Source organism: Callithrix jacchus, chromosome 22 (genome assembly GCF_049354715.1).
Source record: "Callithrix jacchus isolate 240 chromosome 22, calJac240_pri, whole genome shotgun sequence".
Lineage (NCBI taxonomy): Eukaryota > Metazoa > Chordata > Mammalia > Primates > Cebidae > Callithrix > Callithrix jacchus.
This window is the reverse complement of record NC_133523.1, coordinates 742,536-757,881: the sequence shown is the minus strand read 5'-3', so window position 1 is coordinate 757,881 and position 15,346 is coordinate 742,536. Positions and strand designations below refer to the sequence as shown.

The 15,346-nt window shown below is 62.2% G+C and overlaps 1 protein-coding gene across 4 annotated transcripts; it reads right to left on the bottom strand.

Annotated features, from left to right (window-relative positions):
- Nucleotides 1–89: 89 nt before the first annotated feature.
- On the bottom strand, nt 90–14,118 carry PTBP1 (polypyrimidine tract binding protein 1). Of its 4 annotated transcripts, none has more exons than XM_035285836.3 (15): nt 14,028–14,118; nt 11,962–11,992; nt 8,202–8,277; nt 7,641–7,813; nt 7,415–7,561; nt 7,154–7,324; nt 6,961–7,071; nt 6,708–6,882; nt 6,327–6,404; nt 5,347–5,495; nt 4,010–4,043; nt 3,459–3,551; nt 3,116–3,332; nt 1,718–1,795; nt 90–1,646 (listed from the first exon to the last, which is right to left on the bottom strand). In XM_035285836.3, the coding sequence occupies exons 1-15, from the start codon at nt 14,033–14,035 to the stop codon at nt 1,514–1,516; spliced, it is 1,674 nt and encodes a 557-aa protein (XP_035141727.1). In that variant the 5' UTR covers nt 14,036–14,118; the 3' UTR covers nt 90–1,513. The 4 variants fall into 4 exon arrangements, with proteins under 4 accessions (XP_035141727.1, XP_035141729.1, XP_035141728.1 ...); XM_035285838.3 differs by having other exon boundaries at nt 12,999–14,081; XM_035285837.3 differs by lacking the exon at nt 6,327–6,404.
- Nucleotides 14,119–15,346: the final 1,228 nt, after the last annotated feature.

Below are 15,346 nucleotides of genomic sequence, written 5' to 3'. Positions count from 1 at the left end.
CCGGGGGTCCCGCGCGGGGCCCACCCGGAGCTTCCGCGGAAACCGGGGCCGCCGAGGCCCAGAGAGGAAACCAGCAGCCGAGGCGGACGGAGGATACAGAAGACGTTTATTCAAAGTGCAGGCACAGACTGGACCTGCCGCTACAGCGAACACGGGCTACAGGAGGGAGGAGGTGGGGAGAAAACGGTCTCCATCGGTCTCCGCGCGAGCCGCGGGGCGGCAATGGAATGTGCGTGGGGGCCCCGCGGCCAATACTGAGCCTGGATCTGCCGCCAGCAAATATACATCTGTCTCCATAAAAACCGCGTCGCTGCCCCTCGCGTCTCACAACAGGTATAAAAAATTATAAATATTTACACCCTCGTTACTCTCCTCTACGGAAAGGGGGATCCCGGGAGCCCCCGGGACAGGCCGCACAGGGCCGGGGAAGAGCACAGCGAAGTGAGGCCAGCGCCTGCCTTCCGGGTCCCAGCATCAGAGACAGGAAAAAACAGAAATGAGACTTTGGTCCAAAATTTGAAGGAAAAAACCCTGAAGAAGTTTGAGAGCAAGTTTTCTAGGCGACTGCAGGTGAAGGCGTGTAAGGCAACCAGAGGCGATGCCAGAGGCGGCGGCGCGCCCGCCCCTTCCCTGAAGCTCGGGGCTCAGATGGGACCGGGGCTCCCCATGCCTGACCCGCGGCGGCCCCGCCTGCTCTCTGGAAACTGTGACTTAATGACAAGGAATAAAATAAAACAGCATACAAGGTAACACCACGAGAAAGTTTAGATTACACTCATACCACGGTATCATCTTGCTATAAAAAGTTACTTAAAACTATTTCTTTTGCATATAAATGAAAAAGATTAGAATATTTGGTCAAGTGGAAATATTGCTAGGCACAGACGTCTGCAACTGCAAAGTATATAATACAGAGATTATGACAACAGCTCCGCAGCTGGAAGCAGCAGCGGGCACCCTGGGCCAGCGCCTGGGGAAGAGGGCAGGGTCCTGGGGGCGGGGCGGGCGGGCAAAAATCACATCGCTTGATTAGAGGGTGGGGGTTGGGGTGTGGCAGCCACAGCCTGCCACAGCCCAGGCACGTGACCCTGCAGGAGCCTGCTGGACCCCTGCCCCTTGGGACCCCAGGACACCCAGGGTGGGTACATGGCCGCAGGAAGGCAGGTTTTTTTTTTTTTTAAGGCACAAGGAAGCCAAGTCGTGGTCGGGGCGCCCACCCGTAGGCCCCTCGCCCAACAGGCCCCACCAAGGCACGGCCGAGGGTCTGGCCCCAGGTGTGGAGGGCCGGGAGCTCCCGCTGCCACAGTCACCAAGAGCCTGAGCTGTCACCCGTCACCGCAAGGTTAGCAAGGTGAACTAGATTTAATTTTTTTAAAAACAGGTAAACTGATTTCTCTTTAAAAAAATAAAATCTCTGGTCTGTTAAGGTCACTTCAGCTGCTTTTTAAAGTGGCTTTTCTCTGGAATGATGGAAGTTGTCGCCAGGGGGCCCGGCCGTGGGGGACTCGTGCCCCTAGATGGTGGACTTGGAGAAGGAGACCCGCAGGTGGTGGCTCTCCCCGAGGTCGTGGTTGTGCAGGTCAATGAGGGCCTGGACCGCCTCCTCCACGGAGCCCATCTGGATCAGCGCCATCTTGCGGTCCTTCCTGCAAGACACAGGGTCAGGCCGGCCGCAGGGCAGCTCCGGAGAACCGGGCACCACCGGCCTCATACTCACTGGAAGAATTTGAACCCTTTGACGACGCCCCCGTTGCTGGAGAAGAGGACCTTGAGATCTTCCTCTGACACTGAGGGCCTGTGGGAGGACAGAGGTGTGAGCCCGAGGCTTTCTCCAGACCACAGATCCCAGAGCGGCTCGGGGAGGGGCCCAGAAACCCGGCATCAAACCACGTCCATACTGGTCTGCAGCAGCTTCTAACGAAACCAGCCAGATACAGGTCTGCAGACACGCAGGTTCCTCCATTATTACTATTTTTTTTTTGAGACGGAGTCTCATTCTGTCACCAGGCTGGAATGCAGTGGTGCAATCTCAGCTCCCTGGTTCAGGTGATTCTCCTGCCTCGGCCTCCCGAGTAGCTGGGACTACAGGCATTCACCACCATGCCCAGCTTATGTATGTTTTTTTTTTTTTTCCACCATGTTGGCCAGGATGTTCTCAATCTCTTGTCCTCATGATCACCCACCTCGGCCTCCTAAAGTGCTGGGATTACAGACGCGAGCCACCGCGCCCGGCCTAATTTTTTAGGAGGCAGGATCTCACTCATGCAGGCTGCAGTTGTGACACCGTCACGGGCCACTGCACCCTTGACCTCATCAGCACCAGTGATCTTCCCACCTCGGCCTCCCAAAGCGCTGGGATTCCAGACATCAGCCACAGCGCCCAGCCTAGTTTTTTTGTAGGGATGGGGGTCTCACTATGTTGCCCAGGCTGGTCTCAAACCCCTGGCTGAAGAAATCCCACCTTGGCCTCCCAAAATACTGTGGTTACAGGTGCTAACCACTTTGCCAGGCCCCTGGTAACATGTTAAATATAAAGGGCTTAATACAGGTTAAATGGCACTCCTGACACGCTTGGGGTCAGATGCACGTCAATCTCCTAACATTTGCATTATACATTTTTTAGAGACAGGGTCTTGGGCTTACTCGTCACCCAGCCTGGAGTGCAGTGGTATGATCACGACTCACGGGAACCTCAACCCCCTGAGCTCAAAGTGAACCCTGTCCCCTCAGCCTCCCAAACAGCTGGGACTGAGACCTGCACCACCACTTCTGGCTAATTTCAACCAATTTTTCTTGAGAGACAGGTCTCACTTCACTGCTCAGGCCAGTCTTGAACTCTTGGGTTCAAGCGCTCCCCTGCACGGCTGGCACAGGGCTGGAGCTGCACAGGTAGAACTATATACTCTCACAGCAGAGCATCATCTCCCCAAGCCAAAAACCCCAAACCCCCAGTGCACCAATGATCCGCTCTTCTGAGCATCCCTCCACTCAGGCTTCAGGCCTTGGAGTACTTCAAGTTTTGGATGAGAGGTACCCAACGTGCCCTCCGGAAACCCCTGACCAAGCAAGACAGCCAAGCAGAGCCCCCGGCACGCGCCCCGCCCCCGGCACTCACGGGATGTTGGAGAGGTGCAGGGTGGCCGAGGGCGGGAATATGTTCTGGAAGTTCTTGGAACCTGGCTTCTTGAAGCGGTGCAGGGGCGAGTTGCCATAGTCCTTGGTCAGGCCCTGGTCCTCCTGGCCCTCGCGGGGAAGCTGCACGTTCTGGTGCTTCGAGAGCGTGATGCGGATGGGCTTCCCGTGCAGCTTGTGCCCGTTCAGGTGGCTCATGGCTGGGGGCAGCAGCACCCATGTGACCAAGCACCCAAGAGGGAGTGTGGCCCAAGGCCCCACCCCCTTTCCCAGCTGGGCCCCCCGCCTCGCCGCCCCACACACACACAGGGTGCCCTGCCCCTCACCCAGCTGGGCCTGGTTGCCATCCGCCATCTGCACCAAGGCATTCTCCTTCTTATTGAACAGGATCTTGACGCGCTGCACGTCGCCGTAGACGCCTTCAAAAGCCCAGGGACAGGGCCTGAGTCGCCTGCTGCCTGCCCCTCCCATGTCCCCGTCAGCCCCGAGATCCCACGCACCCCCAAAGGCCCGGCTCAGCCCGGCCGGGTTTGCTTTATCGGCCACTGCGGAGCTGTGTCTCGCAGCCACAGGGACGCTAACGGGAGCAGCTACGCTAACGTTGAGCCAAGTCGCAGCATCCAGGACAGGTAGGCTGCCAGCGGGTGGCACGGGAGCATGCCACCGACAGGTCCAGCTCTCCGAAAAGCATGCGGGGCGATAAACCATGCGTACGTATCTACGGGACCAATAAAATACGCACACCGAAAGCAAACCGTAAAACCAGGCAGATGCCGCGGTGACAGGTCAGAGTGCCAGACCGCAACCGTAAGGGGTCTCGGGCATAAACATCTCAATTAAACGAAAACGAGGTAATAAAAGTGAGAATGTAACATACCGAAAAGAATAAAGAGGCTTTGGGGTGTGACTCTCTTTAGGGACAGCAGAGCAAGGCAGCGGAGGGACAGGGGAGAGGGAGAGGTCAGGGGCGAGTTGCCCATCGTCCACGAGGAAGACAGTCCCCGCAGGCGTGCAGTGGTTGATGGATGATGTTGTCAGGATGTTAATATTCAAGGGCGGGTTGGTTTCCGGAGAGCAGGGTTTGAGGGGGAAGTTTGTTTTTATTTGTTTATGTTTTGTTTTGTTTCAAGCAACAACAGGAAGCAGAAGTACCGTGCGGTCAGTTGGCAAAGAAATTCCGGATCAGGGCAAGAAAAAAAAATTGGGAAAGGGGAAGGGGAGAAAAGAAAAAAAGTAGCAAAAAAACACAGGTCAGTAAATACGTAAGAAATCAGGTAGTGTTCCATCAGCCACACACACGCCACACACATTCCAGCTACAGGTCTACCGCAAGGGGCACACGGTGAGGAAAGCACCTTCACTCCCACGCCGGCAGAGACAGCACTGCTGAGGGGCTCCCAGAAGCCAGACCCCAACCACGCCCCCCAGGAGGCCACGCCAGTGTAGGCGTGGCTCCACCCCGGCCACCTCGCCAGGCCCCACAGCAGCACTGTCTCCCGCTGCCGTGGCACTGAGTCTCTAACGACTATCACAAAGGCGTGAAGGAGATGGAGTTAGTGCACGGCCTTGCTACGGGTCCTCTAGCTCAGGAGGAGCTACAGGGACAGTGCCGGGCTCGTGGTGACAGGCAGAGGCAGGGAGTGCATCCTGTGCCCCCACGAGGGAGGGCCAGGGCGGGCACAGCCTGAGGAAGTCACAGGAGGTGCTAGAATAACAGAACAGCCCGAATTGCTGACTCCAATGGGGATCCCATCCATCAGGAGTTAGGTTGTTCTGAGCCTCGTTTCACCCAAGCTCTCCCGGAGGGGAATTTAAGCATTTGGACAAGTAACAGATCCAGGAGTTAAGTGACAGGTGCACAGCCCACACGCCAACCCCGTGTGCCCTGCCGGCCAGGACAGCCTGCTGGGGCTTTCGAATGTGCACCCTGCTTCAGTGCCCAGTAATTTAGAATGCCTTTGAGAAACAACTTCCTTCTGCGTATCATGGAATTGAAAGCGCAAACCAAGATGTTAACGAAGGAAAACGGGAAAACTCAAAGCCATCTTGGGAGAGGAGGTCTCGTCAGCGCTGTAGCGGAGGGGCCGCGGGAGCGGAGGTGCAGGAACAGCGAGGGGCGGCGCCGCCCAGGACCCAGGACCCAGGACCCAAGACCGCGCACAACACCCCCTGCTCGCTCTTCCGGGAGGAGCGGCGTGGAGGAAGCCCACGTACCTCTGGGTTGAGGTTGCTGACCAGCAACACAGAATTTCCTGCCCCAGCCAGGCCCGGAATGGCGATCCGGCCTGCCGCCGCAGCTGCCGCCGCCGCCGAGGGGATGGCCAGGGGGGCCAGGGCTCCGTGGACGTTGGGAACCGAGAGGCCTGGAAAGACGGGATGGGAGATGAGCAGCGGCGCCCCTCCGCCTCGGAGCGGGAGAGGCAGACACTCCCATCCTCATGCACCAAGGAGCCGCGCGGGAGGGAAGCGGCCCGGGCTCTGGCCCTGCCCCGGGTGCCTGTGGGGTCACCCGACCCCCGCACAGCCACCAGCTGGCTCCTGCACCAGCGCCCGCCTCTCCTCGCAGCACCGGCCGCGCAGGGCTCGGGCCGCTCCACATGCGCCCACAGCACAGAAAAGCCCCGGCTCCGCCAGCACAGACACGGCGGGGCCGCCGCACATGCGTGCCCATGCCCATGCCTCCATGCAGACAGGGCTGCGGGGCGCGCGCGCTGCTCCGTCCACGGCCAGCACTCGGCGGCCCGGTCCCAGAAGGGAGGCAGGAGGGCGGCCAGCACACACGTCCCGCCGCCGGTCATGCTCCTCAGCCTCGGGCCACGCGCTTACCAGGCCACTCAAATTCAACTACTAGGGACACATCCCTCCAACCACTGGCCGTCCTCGTGCTCGCCCGGAGGTGCTTGAAGGGAACCAGACCACAAAGACTGTGCGGTTAGTGGATTCCGGCTGGCGCCGTCCACACGCGGGCCTCCGCAGCCCTGTCCTACCACTGCCCTGTCCAAGCCTGCTCTGTGGACGTGGCGTCCCCTCTCTCCCGGGAAGGGCCCCTGACCTGGCACTCGAGTGCCCAGTCCGCCCAGGCTGCCGCCATGGGCGCGGAGCTGCCGGGAAGGTGTGTGGGCGCTCGAGTGCCCAGCCTGGGAAGGTGTGTGGGCATGCAGTCGCTGGGGAACCAAGACCAAGCGTTTGAATACCTGCAGCTTGAGGAATGGCAAAGGTGGGAGGGAAACCAGCTCCTGCATACGGAGAGGCTGAGATTATACCAGGTGCACCTAGAAATAAATAAGACACTAATCATCGCACCCACCACCTCCACCGCGAGCGGGCACTGTGCTGCGGGACGGGCCCCAACCCGGCTGGCGGGCGGCCCCAGCAGAGCCTTCGCGGGCAGATCCGCTGCTCTAGGGGGGCCAGGGTCCCGACGTGGGGGCACTGGACCGTGCTGTGCTGGCCGTGCAGAGAGCAGCAGGCGCATCTCCCTGGTGCAGGGCCGGGCCCGTGCCGCGGGGGCTCCACACTGAGCGACCTTTACAGACCACTCCGCACACCTGGCGCCACATCGGGCAGCCCCTTACCGAAGGCCGCGGCCATGGTCTGGTCCAGCGAGGGCTGGCTGTCCCCGGAGGGCAGGTCTGGGCGCGTGTAGTCACGGCTCTTGTCGTTGTTGTACTTGACGTTGAGGCTGGTGAGCTTGGAGAAGTCGATGCGCAGCGTGCAGCAGGCGTTGTAGATGTTCTGCCCGTCCAGAGACTGAGGGGAGAGGCAGCGTGAGCCACAGCAGGCCAGGGCCAGGGCCGGGGCGGGCACCGTCCCGGGAGCCCCACTCACCAGCTTGGCGTGCTGGGCGCTCACAGGGTCGGCGTACTGCAGCAGGGCCTGGAACTGGTTGTTCTTGGTGAAGGTGATTATCTTCAACACTGTGCCGAACTTGGAGAAGATCTGCAGGGGCCCGGCCACACCGTGAGCTCCAGCCCTGCCCGGCCCATCCCATGCTGCCCTGACAGTGACGGGGCCACCTCACCTGGTGCAGCACGTCCAGGGTCACCGGGTAGAAGAGGTTCTCCACGATGATCCTCAGCACGGGGCTCTGCCCGGCCATCACCATCCCTGCATCCACGGCCGCCGCCGAGGCAGCCAAGGCCAGGTTCCCCGACTGGACCGAGTTCACGGCCTGCAGGGCAGCCTGGGCGCGCTGTGGGAGGCGCTGCCGTGAGTCCCTGGCCCCCATGGCCCAGCCCACCCCCGAGGTCCCGGGCTGGTAGGGTCTGCCGCAGCCACGCACCGCCTGGTTGGGAGAGCTGTCGGTCTTCAGCTCCTTGTGGTTGGAGAACTGGATGTAGATGGGCTGGCCGCGCAGCACTGGTGTCACGGAGGTGTAGTAGTTCACCATGGTGTTGGCGGCCTCCTCCGTGTTCATCTCGATGAAGGCCTGGGGAGGACACAGTGAGCACCGGGCCCTCCTTGTCCCCAGCCAGCGCCCCACCAGTGGTGCCCCAGGGCTCAGGTACCTGGTTTTTCCCCTTCAACATCAGGAGATTGGTGACCTTCCCGAAGGGCAGCCCCAGGGAAATGACCTCCCCTTCGGTGACGTCGATGGGGAGCTTCCGAATGTGGATCACTCTGGAGGGGACACCGGCACTTCTGCTGTCGCCTTTGAACTTCTTGCTGTCATTTCCATTTGCTGAAAATGGGGTGCCATGAGACGCAGGCACCAACTCACAGGAGTGACCCCCGCAGGTCCCCACTGCCCCCCCCAGCCCTGCCTGCTACACAGCCCAACTCCGAGCCCCAGGAGGCTGTGTGTGAACCAGCAGCACGAGGCCGAGGCCGGCATGCTCAGGGCTCCTGCGCCTTCCCGGCACTACCCCAGAGGCCCAAGTGCCAGCCTGAACCACCCAGCGCCTCCCCAGAATTCTCTGCAGCAGAGAACTTCACACCAGACCTGCAGTGGGGACCACGGGCCTCTGCAGCTACAGATGGAAGGGAGGGTCCCAGAACAAGAACAGAACCTTGTTGGGGGAAGACACCCAATGGGCCTTGCCCTGTGACAAGTCGGGACACGTTATTACCTGCAGACGCTGAGTTGCTGCTCATGATAAACGGTCCGTTGGTGACACAAGTAGAGAAAAGCTCGTCAGATCCCCGCTGCAAGAGAGGGACGAGGGTGAGCTGCACCTCCCACCAGGCCAGACATTTCCCACCCACGCTTCCACGGCAGGGCGCCTCCCAGCGCAGACCCGGGCTGTGTCCAGAAACACCCCCAGCCCACAGACATGCACAGCACCCCACGGTCCCACAATCCCAAGACATCACTCCTTTCTCCAAATTCTGGAAGCCCTGGGGCACTCAGCGCAGGGCGGGGAGGGTCTCACTAATGAAAGCCCGGAGTACACCACCCCAACAGCCAACTCCACCGCGGACCTGGCCTCACCGAACTGCTAGCCGCCCCAGGCTCAAGGCCTGGGGCCTCAGCCACCCATCAGGAGGGAGAGGACCCACTCCATGGAGCCAACCTCCCCAGCAGCAAAAGGCAGCCCCCACATGGCAGGATGGGCAGCTGTCCTCATTCCTGGCAGCCTCACAGGAGAGTGAAACCACAGTGCCGCCTGCTCTGCTCACGCAGGAGCCTCTCCTGGTCGAGCCACCTAAGGAAACCCGACCCCGCCTCAGCACACTCAAGGACTAGAGACCGCGCCTCCCTGCATCTGGTATTTTGGCCATGACTGGGGCCGGGGGAGCTCCACAGTGGCCCCGTAACTTCTGACCTGACCATATTCTCTCCAAAAAGCATCCGTTCGCTTGTCATTTCTATCTAACTGAATCAGCTCCTAAGAAGAATTACACTAGACTGATCCTAGACTCAAGAGGACGGACAGCCCCGCCCGCTGCGAGGACTGAAGACACACACGTTTATTCAAACAGTGAAATCGGAGCAGACGCTGGTTACCGCCCTTAGTTACACAGAAAACAAAGCTCGGGTCTGAGGACCTTGGAGCTCAGGCATTTGGCCTGCAAAGCCGGCGAGGGCAGCGCCCAGGCCCCCCAGGAGAGGGCCATCCTGGTGTACAGAGAAGCTGCCTCCATCTCCCCGAATCAGGCGTGAGGCCAAGAGCCCCCCCCACCTGCGGAGGGGCCCAGGGCCATGGCATCAGGAGGAACCAGCCGATGGCCTGCCCTGTCCCCAGACAGCCTCAGCTCCACACGCCCTCATCCCTGGTTCAGGAACTGACCCCAAGTTGCCCTCCCCACACGTGCCTCTGGATGGTCTTCTCTTAAGGCCACCTCCCCTCCACCCATGCTCAAGCTGCAGTCCTGCCCTGGCCCCCATCGGGGCTCTTCTGTGGCCCCGGCTCATGACGTCTTGGAAGGCAGGCTCCACGAGAGCCTGCAGAGCCCCCAGTACCTGCCCAAAGAGGACGGAAAGGCCCTGATGACGAGACCTGTAACTGCTGCCCTGAGCCCCCAGGTCAGTCCCACAAGCACCCAGGGCATCACCAAACAAGCAATGAGAAGCCACAGAGCTGGAACCAGAATCACTCAGGCCCCACGCCCTGCACCCACCCAAATGACACCGTCAGTCCCCCAGGCTTCAGGGTCAAAGAATGAACCGAGTCCAGTGCCAGCGTCCTGCCCGACACAAACCAAATGCTGAAAACAGACCCCGGAGTCCTCTCCTTGCGGTCTGTGAGCATGAGGTAGGGCTGTGCAGTCACAGGAGAAAGGGGTCAGAGCCAGCGGCCTCAGGTGGAAACCATGCCGTCGGAAAACACAGGTGTGCCAGGACGGGGAGGCAGGGTGCACCTGAGATGCAGACAGAGCGCCCCCCCCACCGGAAGTCGCTTCTGCCTCCCCTCCCCCAGCTCAGAGACCGACTGTCTAGGACACCAGGGCTGGTCCTTCTCGAGCTGGACGGTGGCCAGGCACCCATGCGGTTCCCATGTGCCGACTGCACAGACCTTAAATAGGGCATCTTGGGCCCCGTCTTTCCCTGGAGTGGCGGGCGGGACTGAGTTTTCTGAGCGGGTTCTTGGCTGCCTGCCTGAGCCCTAATCTCATTCCCATGGGCAAGTGGCCTGGCCTGAGGCAAACTCCACACCCGCCTGGGCGCCCTGGCAGAACAGGAGATACCTGGAGGCTCCACTGGGCTGCAACCAGGAGACAGGAGCTGGGCCAGCACTGGTGAGGCCCCCACTGCCTTCACAGCCAGGTCACCAGCACCCCAGGAGGGTCCCTTCAGGGCACCTGTCCTGAAGCACAGGGAATGACAGGACTTCCCAGTCTGCAGCTGGGGCCCCGCAGCCTGGGACCTGGGCCCTCAGGGTCTTTGCACACTTTACAGGAGCTTGTTCCGTCCTGGACGGCATGGCCTCCCTGGCAGAAGTGGGGGTGATCACCTGGGTCTGGCTCAGCCCCGCCCACCTACCAGGGCCTGCACCCAGCAGGGGCCCTCACCTTGCCTTGTGGCAGACAGTCCTCCCTGCACCAGAGCCCAAAGGCCTCCATCCTGTCCAGGCTGGGCTTCAGCGTCCCAGCCCAGTCAACAAGCCCCCTAGGAACACAAGGGGAGGGCTCCAGGACCGCTGGAGGGAAGCTCTGGCTGGAAAGCAGCCCCACAGAAGCAGGGAAGAGGACTGCCTGCAAGCCAGACACATCCAGGGATTGTTGCAAGTACTTTAGATGAAAGTCCTCTCCCTCCTCCCACACCGAACAAACAGGTTTTATCTGCAGGGAGATCGGGACAGGCAGCGTGTAAAGACAGCAGTCCACTTGGAAAACCGAAACCTGGCCCAGGCACGACCGCTGACTGACCAGAAACCAGCCGGCGGCCACCGTGGGCTTGCCCTGCAGGACACGCTCTGGGGACAAGCTCCAAAGTCGGGAGCCCCCTCAACCCACAACAACCAGCAGAATGGTTAACCACCTACCCCAGGCCTCCCCAGGACCTCACTCTCTGGGTCTGACCCCCTTTCCTCACATGCTTAGCCCTTGCCTCGGCCTCACCTCCACGGGGAAGCAGCGTCCCTTCCTTCTGGCCCTGGAGGCAAGACTCAGATACCAGGGCTGCAGCACCTCCATTTCTCTCACCCGGAACATCTGATAAGTCTGCTGCTGTGCTACCCACACACATCAAAAGATACTAGACCAGCCCAGCCAACGTGGTGAAACCTCATCTTACTAAAAAAAAAAAAAAAAAAAAAAATACATACAAAAATGAGCCGGGCAAGAGGGCGGGGCGCCTGTAGTCCCCCCTACTCTGGAGGTTGAGGCAGGGCAATCACTTGAACCCAGGAGGTGGAGGTTGCAGTGAGCAGAGACCACACCACTGCACTCCAGCCTGCTTAAGAGAAACGGAATCCATCCAAAAAAACAAAACACTTAATGTCAAAAGCAACCACTAAACGCCCTTCCTAGGCACTGGAACACACTGGGGTCTGCCCAGTCCCCTCCACAGCCAGATAGCTTGTTTCCTATCAAAACCAAGCCTCTCCCTGGCAACCACGACATGTGAGATCCCACTCACTGGCACAACCTCAGGCTTTCAGGGGCAGGACAGGTTCCAAAGGCAGGCCTGGGGCAGGCAGAGCCCCTGCCGACGAGGGCAGTAGCTTAGGAGCTGCTCAGACTCTTAAGGAGTGGCCACCACATCCAAGCCACCCAGAACCCAGGGCTCAAACCCTACCGCCCAGCTCCAGATTGCAGGCCAGGGCAGTGTGCTCTAGGAACAGAAAGGTGCTCTCCAGGCAGCGCAGCAGAGCTGGCGGGGTGGCACCCAGGGTCAGCGCAAGGTTAGAGGAGCACGAGCAAGAAGCAAAGTTGAGAAGTGCCTACCTTTGTACCAACTGCTATATCTGGGACAATGCTGTTGAGAGAAAAGAAGACAATGTATTAGCCAGGAGTGCCACTCAGCAGGCAGGAGGGCCGCCAGGGGCCAGCTGTCCCCACAGCTCCCTCTGGCTGCATGAAGCCCCACTACAGAAAGCTCAGAAGGGCAGGGAAGTGAACTGTCCACTTGCCTGCAACTTGAAAAAGGGCCACCATTGACCTTTGGCACCCCTCCCTCCCAGCAGGACCCCAGGCCCCAGGTCCCGAGACAAAAACTTTCTTGGGGCCAGGCGAGGGGGCTAACGCCAGTAACCCCAGCACTTTTGGAGGCCACGGCGGGCGATCACCTGAGGTTGGGAGTTCGAGACCAGCCTGAACACGGAGAAACCCAGTCTCTACCAAAAATGCAAAATTATCCAGGTGTGGTGGCACATGCCAGTAATCTCGCCATTGCACACTGCAGCCTGGGCACCAAGAGGGAAACTCCGTCTCCAAAAAACACAAAGCCACCCCTCTTGGAAGCCCCAAGGGGTGCTGGATGGCACCGTGCGAGCCCGCGGAGAGGCTGAAGCCGGCAAACTGAGGCCTGGGCCGCAGTTTCCGCCCGGGCGGAGGGGCCCCCCCGAGAGAGCCTCTCAGCAGAGCGGAGCCAGATCCACCGAAGAGGGCGGGTGGCGGCCGTGGAAACCGTCAGTAAAAATTAACAGACAGACCAGGACACGACCTCGGTTACTGATCAACCCGGGCCCCACCCGACCCGACTCTCCCTCCTCGGGACACCCCGCGGGGAAGGGGGAAGGTGGAAGGAAGCCGGGCAGCCCGGGGCCCTCCCTTCAGCCCCCTTCAGCTCCTGATCCAACCGAGAGCTGCCAGCGGCTTCCGCGAGGCCCCTGCACCTCCCGGGGGGACCTCAGTGACTCGGATCGTCAATCCGGGGGCGCAGCCCCGGGCCTCCCACCTCCCTCCAGGAGCGTGCAACCCCCAAGCCCGCGGGGCCGCGACCCAACGCGGGGCACCCTCGTCTCGCCGTGGGCAGGACCCACCTGCTGCGCCGCGTCCTGAGGAGGCCAGACCCGCCCCAGGGACACAAAGGGCCACACGGACCCCTTCCCAGCGCGCTTTAAACAGCTCCTGAGCCGAGCGCTTCCCGGAAGAGCGGGAAGGGGCCGAAGCATCCATCGCCAGCCTCTCCGGCCCCCCAATCCCAGGGAGGACCCCGCGCAGGACGCGCTCGGCGGGATACGGGCTTAGGAGGGGGGTTCCCGCCACTCCCGGGGCAAGGCCCGCTCGCACCGCCGCCCGGAGGGGCTGCCCCGGGGGAACCCGGCCCGTGAGCGGGAAGACCCCTCCCCAGGACGGCTCCCGCTGCCCCCTCCGCCCGGAGTCCCCGGAGAGGCCCCTCCGACCCCGAGGCGGAGAACAGACCCTCCGGGCGGCCGCCTCTCTCGTGACATCACCGAAGCCCCGCGGCCGCGGCCAGGGTCGCATGGGGGGGCAGGGTGGGGAACGCACAGGCCCCGGCCCGCCGCCGGCTTCCCCTCCCGGCAGCCGCCCCAGCCCCGCCCGCGCTTCCGGGGCTGCGCCAAGGACAGAGTACGGGCGGCGGGAAAGGCGCGCGCCCCCGACGGCAGCCGCGCACGCGCGCTGAGGCCAGCGAGGACGCGCGTCGGGCTACGCAGGCGCACGAGGGGCGCGGACGGGAGGCGGGAAGGGCCATCCAGGCGCGCGACGGCCGGACGGGAAGCGGGAAGGGGCGCGCGCCGCCGAGGCGGGGCAAACGCGAAGCGCCAGGGGCGCGCGCGGAGGGGGAGGGGCGCGGGCTGCCGCGTGCGCTCGGGACCGGGCGTGCGGGGGGCGGAAGCGGGCCGGGAGTGAGAGGGGACGCGGCCAGACCCCGGGAAGCCCCCAGCCCGGCCCGCGCCCGCGCCCGCCACGCGGAGGGGGAGGGGAACGCCCGCAGCCCCCTCCTGCCCGGGCGGCGGCGGGATCGGCTCCGGGGAGGCCGGCGCGGGGACCGGGGCAGGGCTGCGGCGCGGGGAGGGCGGCGGGGCGCGGGGCGAGGTGCGACTCACCCGTCCATGGCACACAGAGCAGACCCGCGGGGGACGGAGTGGAGGCGCCGGAATAGCAGGAACCGACCCAACGGCTCCGAGTTATAGACTCACAAAATGGCGGAGACGCCCGCACACGTCCCCCGCGCGCGCTGCCCATTGGCTCCCGCCGCTGCCCAGGGGCGGGGAGAGCCCCGCGAGCCCCCGCCAGCGTCTCCCAATGGCCAGAAGCCCGCTCGGGGGCGGGACTCAGGGAAATCGCAGGCCCCTATTGGGGGAGACAATCATTCGTCAAGGCCGAAGGCGGAAACGGCCTGTGGAATCGAGGGAACGCGGAGGATGTCGGAGCACGTGATGGTGTCTGAGCCAGTCAGCGAGCCGTCGTCTGGCGCGCGGCTTTGCGGGAGACGCCATCTTGAGAGTGGGTACGTGGCGAGTCAGGCGGCGGGAAGCGTGCTTGGCCCAGGCTGCCGCCATATTGCAAGTGGGCAGGAACCGCCCGCCGGGGCCTTGAGGGCAAAGGGAGTTGCGTCGCCATCTTGGAGTCGGGCAGGAAACCCGCAGGGCTCCATATTGCTTGTGGGCACGTGGCCAAAAAGTCCGATTCAAACTAAGCGCCCGCATCCAGGTGATCGCTTGCGTAGGGGAAAACCGTGTCGCGTTCCTGACACGCAAGGGCTGTTTCCACAGTGGCCACGGAGACTGTGGGCACGACATGATCCGGGGTCATCCCAGATCGTCCATTGTTCGTCCTGGAACAGCGAAGCGGGCCTCGGGAGACTGGGAGGCAGTGGGCGGCAGCCCGCCTACAGCTGGGGAAACTGAGGCCTGGACCTTCCACAGTGGGCGGCCGCTCGCCTACAGCTGGGGAAACTGAGGCCTGGACCTTGCACAGTGGGCGGCCGCTCGCCTACAGCTGGGGAAACTGAGGCCTGGACCTTCCACAGTGAGCGGCAGCCCGACCTACAGCTGGGGAAACTGAGGCCCGGGCCCCACATAGTGGCTGCTGCCCTCTGACAGCTAGGGAAACTGAGGCCTGGACCTTGCATAGTGGGTGGCCTCCCGACCTACAGCTAGGGAAACTGAGGCCCAGGCCACACAGTCTGCAGCCGCTCACCTACATCTGGGGAAACTGAGACCGCATACATTCCACCGCCGCCCGACCTACAGCTGGGGAAACTGACCCTCAACCTCGTACAGTCCTCCACCGCCTGATTACAACTGGGGAAACCAAGGCTCGGGCCAGACACAGTCCACGGCCACCCGCCTACAGCTGGGGAGACTGAGGCCTGGGCCTCGCACAGTCCGTGGGTGACCACCCACAGCTGGGAAAACTAAGG

Excerpts from the sequence above, each read along its gene's own strand:
- PTBP1 (XM_035285836.3), bottom strand. Across the intron at positions 7,562-7,640 it reads TGTTGAAGGGGAAAAACCAG|GCCTTCATCGAGATGAACAC; the intron begins GTACCTGAGCCC and ends TGTCCTCCCCAG. Across the intron at positions 6,883-6,960 it reads GCGCCCAGCACGCCAAGCTG|TCTCTGGACGGGCAGAACAT; the intron begins GTGAGTGGGGCT and ends CTCTCCCCTCAG.